Raw genomic sequence first — 9,146 nt, 5'->3', positions numbered from 1 at the left:
TGACACTGTGACAAACAGAGTTCTGAGATGGCCTCCAACAGTCCTGCAACCCTGGTTATATCTACCTCCTCCTAATTACTCAATCAAACATGAGTCTGGGTGCTGCCATGATGCTGCAGGTATAATTAAGGTCCTTAATCCACTGATTTTAAGATAAGGAGGTAATCCTGAGTGAGCCTAAAATCAGATTAGACTTGAAGATGCAAACATCCATGTGGTGAAGTACCTATGAAGAGGGTCTCATGGCAAGGACAGGAGGGTACCTCCTAGAAGCTGGGAGTCACCCTGGGCTGACAGTCCGCAAGACAATGCCTGGCAATCTTGTAACTGCAAAGAACTGAATGCTGCCGCCAACCAATGAGTCTGGAAGAGGACCCCAAAGTGGAGATCAGACACCTTCATTTCAGCTTGGCGAGACCTGAACAGATGACCCCAGTTAGCCTGTACCCAGATTCCTGATCCATGGAAACTGTGAGATAACAAATCTGTGTTGTTTTAAACTATGGAATTTGTTATACAACAATGGAGAACTAGTACATTCTCCTACAGGGAGAATGAAAAACTTTCTTCAGTGTCTCTTATTTAATCTTACATTTCATACCTCAGTCCCAGTCAAGCAGACATCTGCTCGTCTCATCAGTCACGTCTCTGAACTTTCTGCACTGCTGTTCAATCTTTGGTTTCCTGCAACTGCTCTCCACCTGCAGCCCTGGACAAAAAGAGATCAACTCTCATCCTGAACACACTGCAGACTCATGTAGAAACTTGTCCCTTTTGCGGCGCATGGGTGGCTCAGTTGGTTAAGCACTGGATTTTTGGCTTTGGCTCAGGTCTGATCTCTGGATTTTGAGATGGAGCCCACGTTGGGCTCTACACTCAGTACAGAGTGTTTAAAAGTCTCTCTCCTCTCCCTCTGCCCCTCCTGCTTATGCACTCTCTCTCTAAAATAAATAAATAAATCTTTAAAAAACCCCAACAAAACAAACAAACAAACAAAAAACCTAGGGACACCTGGTGGCTCAGTCAGTTGAGCATCTGCCTTTGGCTCAGGTCTTGATCTCAGGGTCCTGGGATGGAGCCCTGAATTGGGCTCCCTGCTCATGGGGAATCTGCTTCTCCCCTCCCTTTGCCCCTCCTCCTGCTCCCATGTGCTCTCTCTCTTGCTCTCTATCTCAAATAAATAAAATGTTAAAAACAACCAAAAAAACTCGTCTCTTTCCATGGTGAAAATTTACCTCTCGATTCTAACCCTTTCTCCAAATACTCCTTGCACTGCACATCAAGATTTCACCGTCTGCCATTTTCTGTATCTCCTGAACCCACTTGGGAAGGGACCGGAAATGTCACAGCTGCAGAAGGCCTCACTGTCAGGAGAATTTATATCTACAAAAGGGCATTAAAGGGGCACTTGGGTGGCTCAGTGGTTGAGAATCTGCCTTTGGCTCAGATTGTGATCCTGGGGTCCTGGGATCAAGTCCTGCATCAGGCTCCCCACCTGATGCTCTCCCTGCCTATGTCTCTGCCTTTCTCTCTCTCTGTCTCTCATGAATAGATAAATAAAATCTTTTTTTAAGAAGGTGTTAAGGGCAGCCTGGGTGGCTCAGCAGCTTAGCACCACCTTTGGCCCAGGGCCTGATCCTGGGGACCTGGGATTGAGTCCCATATCGGGGTCCCTGTGTGGAGCCTGCTTCTCCCTCTGCCTATGTCTCTGCCTCTGTGTGTGTATGTGTGTGTGTCTCTCATGAATAAATAAATAAAATCTTAAAAAAATTTTTTTTTTAAATTAAAAGGCGTTAAAGTTTTTAGTAGTAGGACAGAGGGCCTACAGATGATTTCAGAGAACCGAGAAGGCAGAGAAATTTGGGCAGAGGGCAGATGCTGACATGACTGCTGCATCTGAAATCAAAGCCATGGACTTGTGGTTGTGGGTGAGAAAAGTACTGCAAAGCAGGGATGGCCCCGCATAGAACTACTTTCCTAATCGAAACGTTCCTCGCTTTTCCTTCAGGGTACCCCTACATTTGAGCCCTCTCCAGTCTTCCTGGACTTATCCCTTCCTCCCCTGCAAGCACTGTGCTGTCCAGCCAAGCAGGCCCGCTCACTGTTTCCCATTTCCAACTCTGCCAGCAATGACCTCACCCATCTTCCTCTGTCAAAGCCCAACTCCCCCTTTGTGACTTGTGGTTTGCTTTTCAGAAGGCCTTTGCTGATCTGGGGTTCCTTTATCCTCTTGCAATACTTAGTACAGGCTAAGCAGCATGAAAATTCCCTAGGTGTCTTATCACCTATATTGCAAACTCCCGCAACACCTTGACTATTTCTTGGCAGGAAAATCAGTACTCAATAAATATATAATGAATTGAATTGATGAGGCAGGTCGTTTCCCTTTTGTTACTCCAGCGGAATTCTGCTCTCCCCTTGGCTGAGGGACAATGGACTTGGCTCCGATTTTGTCTCTTCTGCATTTGGATTATTTTAGGACAACAAACAGAACTGATCTTTGCATTAGAAAAACAAAATGAATAAGGCAATTTCAAAAATTCATAGCTTTTTTTTTTTTTTTTTACAAAGACAAATTACAAAGTGGTTTCTGAGACATTATTCACTGTCTTCAAAGGTAAACAAAACCAAACCAGTAAACTTGATTTCTGTATCATAATATCCTAGAGCTTTGGGAAGAGTGCTTAACGATCTACAGGAATAGTTATATTTCTAATAAGATTGGATCTGCCTTCCCCACGGGGAGTTTTTATTTATGCCTTGTCCTGAATTAAAGACTTCTCAGGATCCAGAAGTAAAAAGTACTGGTAAGTATCTAAATGGTAAAAGTAATCATCATGATCTGATTTAAGATTATATTTCAATTACTGATTATTGAATTTTTAAATAATTATGGCCTTGCCAGCCAATGTCAAATATTATACCCATAACAATGAATAATATTACAGCTAGCTAACAATATTACATCTGTACTGTGTTTTGTTAAAGGGGTAATTCCCAAGCTCTACACCTACCAGACTTACCATGGTACTGTAGACATTTTATAAATCCTATTCATGTCTTAAGTCACTCAAACTTTTTAGTTTCATAATTAATTTTTGGCTAAAAATAAGCCATAAAAATAAATCAGTATATTAAAAATAAAGTACTTCAGGGCACCTGGGTGGCTCGGTTGGTTAAGTGTCTGCCTTTGGCTGAGGTCATGATCCCAGGGTCCTGGGATGGAACCCCACATCGAGCTCCCTGCTCAGTGGAGGGTCTGCTTCTCCCCTTTCTTCTGCCCTTTAACCTGCCCTCTCTCTCGCTCACTCTCTTTCTCAAATAAATAAATAAAATCTTAAAAAAATAAAAATGAAGTACTTCATCAGATAATTAATCTATAATTTTTGCATAGTATTTAACCTTAGATTTTCTTTTGAAAATCTTCCTAACTTATGTGTTTGATAAACTTATGGTTTTGAGAAGTTTAGGTTAGTTCACCCTGATACACTCCAGTTATTCCTAGAACTGCTCAGTTCATTTAATTGCAGATCAGCAATATACATTTTTGCAGGTATAAATTTTATAGCCAAAAAATCCATTTTGGTACAGCTAATAATTTTGTAGTATATTATTTTTGTATAAATATTTTTTTATTTTTGGTAAGAAATACTTCAGCAAGTTAACATTGAACTTTAAATGCTATACTTCCTAGTGACTAGCTGACATTAAGAATTATTGTTGGACATCATATAGTCAAAACTGAATAAATTTTCATGTGGGCTCAGCTTTAAATCATCAGTCATGGGAGACACCTGGGTGGCTCAGTGGTTGAGGGTCTGCCTTCAGCTCAGGTCATGATCCTGGGGTCCTGGGATCGAGTGCTACATCAGACTTCCAGTGGGGAGCCTATTTCTCCCTCTGCCTATGTCTCTGCCTCTCTCTCTGTGTCTCTCATGAATAAATAAATAAAAATATTTTATAAAATAAAACACAATCTTTAAAAATATTTACATCTTATTATGTTTAGTGTATTTTTATTTTTTATTTTATTTTATTTTTTTGTTTAGTGTATTTTTATACAGTAAGTTTCACATATCTGTCTGACTCTATCTTTGGTCTAGGACGTTTTTAGGGGACAAATGTCTAAAACTTTTATGTCCAAATTAGAAGGTAATCTGGCTTGGTTTCCCAAAATATATTTTTCTCTTTGGTCACACTTAAGTTTGATTAGTAATCATAAGCTACATCTATATACAGTTTTATCTGTCATTGACAAACCAAAATTCCTGATAGCGTTAATTCAAGACCTGTTTATGGTTTACATACAGAGTCAAAGAAATCGCAGCCAAGCACTGAAGGGAAGGAAGGTTAACATTTGTAGAAAGCATTTATAAGTTGGTATGCAGCAACTCACTTTTTTTTTCTCTCAACACCACCGCTTTTTATCTGCATTTTATGGATGAGGGAACAGAAAAGAAAGAATGTATGTAATCCTCAAAAAGTCACTCAGCTAGGGATGGACCCCTAATTGTAGTCCAGATTTTGTGACTTCAAAACCCAGACGTTTCTCAAACTTATCACACAGCTTGTAAATATCCTGATATTTTGTAACAAGGAAAGGAAATCAAGCCTTATATGCTTGAACTAATTGTCTCCTTATTTTCTTCTTCATGTTTCCAATATAAATCACTATAAAAGCTTGAAACATTGACAGGATCCTATTTCCTATCCATTCATCTTAATTTTGAAGGATCTGGAGGAAAAAGACGTTCCAAGGAGCTGCTTGGACAAGGAGTTATTTATTAACAGAAAAATGGACTCAGACAAAAGCGCTGGGGTAAGAAGGCATTACCAATGCATTTCTGTGTCTGAATCTATACCCAGCCATAACATTCTCAATGAAAGAGTTATTCACCACCATTTCCATTTTTCATTTTGTATCTCTTAATATCTGTCATTTATACTCTGGCCTGTTAGCTATTTAGTTGGAGCTGGGAAGTGGCCTAGTATTGTGCAACGAGCAAATTTGTGTCTGGAATGAAAGGAGCTTCTCTTTTCAGATTGTCATTTTGTTTGACTACCTTTCTTTGTCCATTATTTAGTTTATGCTCAAGAGAATTCTAAAATAAAAGTTATCTTTTTAAATGTTAAGTGCAAGTTTTATGTTCAGTTTCCTGGAGCCACTTGAATCATGATGATAATAAAAAATATCCCCTTCAAGAGGAAATGGTTGGGGACACCTGGGTGGCTCAGCAGTTGAGCATCTGCCTTCCCCTCAGGGCATGATCCCCCATGATCCCCCCCCCCCCCCCCCCCCCCCCCCCCCCCCCCCCCCCGTACTGGGTACTGGTATCAAGTCCCGCATCAGGCTTCCTGCATGGAGCCTGCTTCTCCCTCTGCCTAGGTCTCTGCCTCTTTCTCTGTGTCCTTCATGAATAAATAAATAAAGTCTTTAAAAAAAGAACAAAAAGAAAAGAAACAGCCCATCTCTAACAGAGCTAGCTAGTATTGGTTGATTCAGAAATCCAGTGATCTAAAGACAATCCACTTACTCTTAGAGTGTGAGTGCCCTGATAAGTGAGTTAGATGATTACCTTTATTTAACAGCAGAAATCCTACTGGTATTGCTTCGAGCCTTACCTTTCTAGAAGTGAGGGGCTTCTGTATATCAACCACGTCATGGTTATTCTTAAAAAGCAAATAATTAAACAAGGACAGCAGTTTATTTGGCAGGGGAAAAAAAAGGTTTAAAAATCTCAAAGGATCAAAAAAAATAAAAAAAAATTAAAAATCTCAAAGGATCAAATTAGGATAGATAGCAATCTCTATGAGAATTTGAGAGATTTATACAGGTTGGTGGTTCTTTTTCAAAGGGAAAAAGAGTAGAACAGGTAGGGGGCACTTGAACTCTATTTCTTTGCTTGAAAATATATGAAGAATATGATGAAAAGTTAACATTTTCCAATTCTAAAGAGTGCGAACATGGGAGTTTGTTAAATTACCATCTGCTTTTCTGTAGTTTTGAAATTTTCACTGAAAACAAAGGAAGAGAAGGAGAAACAGACAAAGGATTCATTACTACTTTTTTTTTTTTAAGATTTTATTCATTTATTCATGAGAGATACAGAGAGAGGCAGAGGCACAGGCAGAGGGACGAGAAGCAGGCTCCATGTAGGAGCCGGATATGGGACTCAATTCCGGGACTCTGGGATCACCTCCCAAGCCAAAGGCAGATGCTCAACCACTGAGCCACCCAGGCGTTCCCCATTACTGCTTTTTTTTTTAAATCTTTAGATGGCAAAAGGTAAGAAAATCATTTTAATTTTCAGTAATAAGAATGAGATTATTATAACAATAATGGAAAACCAATGAGAGTTTTTTTAAGTGGACAAGAATTAGAGAAAATAGCTGGAAAAATAACAAAATAAGCACATTTTTTAAAACCTTGCAAACAGGGGTGCCTGGGTGGCTCAGTCGGTTAGGTATCTGTCTTCAGGTCTGGCCATGATCTCAAGGTCCTGGGATCAAGCCTCTTGTCCAGCTCCATGCTCAGCTGGGAATGTGCTTCTCCCTCTGCCCCGCCCCCTGCTCATGCTCTAAATAAAAAATAAATAAAACAAACAAACAAACCTTGGAAACAGATTGTGAACCATTGTGGCTAAGAGGTTGGACAGATTATAGCTATGTCTTTTGTTGTTGTTATTATTTTGTTATAGCCTATAGTTACATTTATTGTCTGGCCCTTCCTTAGAGATTTTTCACTTAGGAGATTAGGTTGCACCTGTGAACCTGCACCAACGAAAATAGAGCAGCATTAGAGCGTTTGAAGTCAGTATCTGTTTTATCACATGGGTCAGCAACTACCTAAGGATTGTCTCCTTCCCACTTAAGGCAAAAGGAAATTCTGTGATTGGAGTTGGCTTTTGAACATTTGAGAATAGTAACATCCAAGAGAGATGGTCAGCGTATAAAAATTGGGAAGGAAATGCCAACAACTCCTCAGTAGGAAGGTGATCATGTTGAGTCTTATTAACTAATCCTTTGGTGGAAAGGATTTGCCTGAGGACATTTATTAAGCTCTCATTTCATGTTCTTGTCATAATCATCATCTTCTTATTCAGTTGTCCAACTGCTGATATGCATTCCATGACATGACAACTTGACTCTGATGAGGAGTCTAATTTTTTTTTTCATTTTAGATAATTGATCTTCATAACAGAGTAGGGAACTAACAGCTTGGCTCAATAATTCTCAATCAGCAATTTTCAATATGTTCAATAAATGTGTTTCTATCTAAAATAATATCCTGGACACATATTTAAAAATAAAATTCTGGGGGCACCTGGGTGGCTCAGTCAATTAAGCAGCCAACTCTTGATTTCAACTCAGGTCATAATCTCAGGATGTGAGATCAAACCTCGTTTCTAGTACACCTAGCACAGAGCTGGCCCAAGATTCTCTCTCTCTCTCTCCCTCTCTCTCTGTTCTTCCCCCAACTTGCACAACCCATACACTGTCTCTCTCTCAAATAAATAATTAAATTAAAAAAAAAAACCATTCTGGGCGCCTGGGTGGTGCAGTCAGTTGAACATTCAGCTGGCGTCATGATCTTGGGGTCAAGGAATCAAGCCCTGTATGGGGCTCTGAGCTCAGACGGGTGTCTGCTGGAGATTCTCTCTCCCTCTCCCTCTGTCATCCAGCTCATGCTGTCTCTCTCTCCCAAATAAATAAATAAATATTTATGTTTATAAAAGCAACACATTTATAAAGAATTTGGAAAACTTAGAAATGCATGGAAGAAGATACCAGAAGATACTCATAATCCTACAACTCACCATTTATGAATATTTTGATGTATACTCTTGTTGATTTTTCTTCCTACATATATATATTTATGAAGCAGCAGGAATTTTGCTGCATGCACAACTATGATTAATCAAGATATGTTAACAAACTGGTTTTGGCATTGTGTATGTATTTGAAAAATGACCTGTTGTTTTGTCTCTAATGAACAATTTGGTCACCAAATACTGAGCTGAAATTCACTAGTAGCCTGTCAGAGTTCTTTTAAAAAAATATTTTTAAAAGATTTTATTTATTTGAGACAGAGGAAGAGAGAGAGAGAGAGAGAGAACAAGCAGGGGGAGTGGCAGGCAAAGGGAGAAGGAGAAGCAGCCTCCCTGCAGAGCAAGGAGCCGGATGATGCAGGGTTGGGTTCCAGGACCCTTGAGATCATGACCAGAACTGAAGGCAGGCGTCCTGGCCTGTCAGAATTCTTAAAATGTGATGAAGGAATATTGAAAATAGTAGTCACTTTTTAACATGTATACCAAACATTAAGGTCAAGCTCATTACAAACTCTGTGATATTAATTATATATCTAAATATACTCTGAGGAAATGTGGGGCTAAACTTTATTGAGCATCTACTATGTGTCAGGCAGAGTGCTGGATAGTTTGCAAAATTGCCTCATCCATATATGATATATGTAGGATGAAAAATGACCTTTCCAATCTCTGTACCCATAAAGTGGGGTTCAAATTCCTGCAATTCAAGGATGGAAAAGACAGGGTGGACACTGAGCTGTGAGGTGCTGCAAGGGTGTCTTGAGAGTCAGCACCATGGTGGAAGACATCAAGACCAAAATCAAGAACTACCAGGCTGCCCCTTTTGACAGCTGCTTCCTCAACCAGAACCAGACCAGGAACTGCTGGTGGAACTACCTGGACTTCCACCACTGTGAAAAGGCAATGTCTGATGCTAAAGGGGGTGATGTCTCCGTGCGTAAAGGACACCGGCATGTGTACAATTCCCTCTGCCCCATAACCTGGTTGTCAGCCTGGAATGACCACCAAGCAGAAGGCATGTTTCTTGGGAACATCTGAACTGGTTCCACCACCTCTCCTCTGTCCTCCATCCTTCCCCTAGGGTGGTGAAGGGGGATCTGGGTACATGGTGATCCCCACCTTGGGATCCTGAATCATGGCTTAACTCATAATAAATACTTGTTGGAAAAGTGTAAAAAAAAAAGAAAGAAAGAAAAGACAGGGTGAATTTTGATCAGAAATATTTAAATTCACTGTTGAATCAAGGAAAAGTGCATGACTCCTTTATTCTCTCCTTATTTTGTGTATGGAGGCCCAGCCACAGTGAGTATTAAAATT

The 9,146-nt window shown here is 40.0% G+C and overlaps 1 protein-coding gene across 1 annotated transcript; it reads left to right on the top strand.

The window, feature by feature from the left end:
* Positions 1–8,603: 8,603 nt before the first annotated feature.
* On the top strand, positions 8,604–8,867 carry LOC112907642 (cytochrome c oxidase subunit 6B1-like). The gene has a single exon (XM_025982913.1). The coding sequence runs from the start codon at positions 8,604–8,606 to the stop codon at positions 8,865–8,867; it is 264 nt and encodes an 87-aa protein (XP_025838698.1).
* The last annotated feature ends 279 nt before the right edge of the window (positions 8,868–9,146 follow it).

Source organism: Vulpes vulpes, chromosome 2, assembly GCF_048418805.1.
Source record: "Vulpes vulpes isolate BD-2025 chromosome 2, VulVul3, whole genome shotgun sequence".
NCBI classification, from domain to species: Eukaryota; Metazoa; Chordata; class Mammalia; order Carnivora; family Canidae; genus Vulpes; species Vulpes vulpes.
This window is presented reverse-complemented; position numbering and strand designations above follow the sequence as displayed.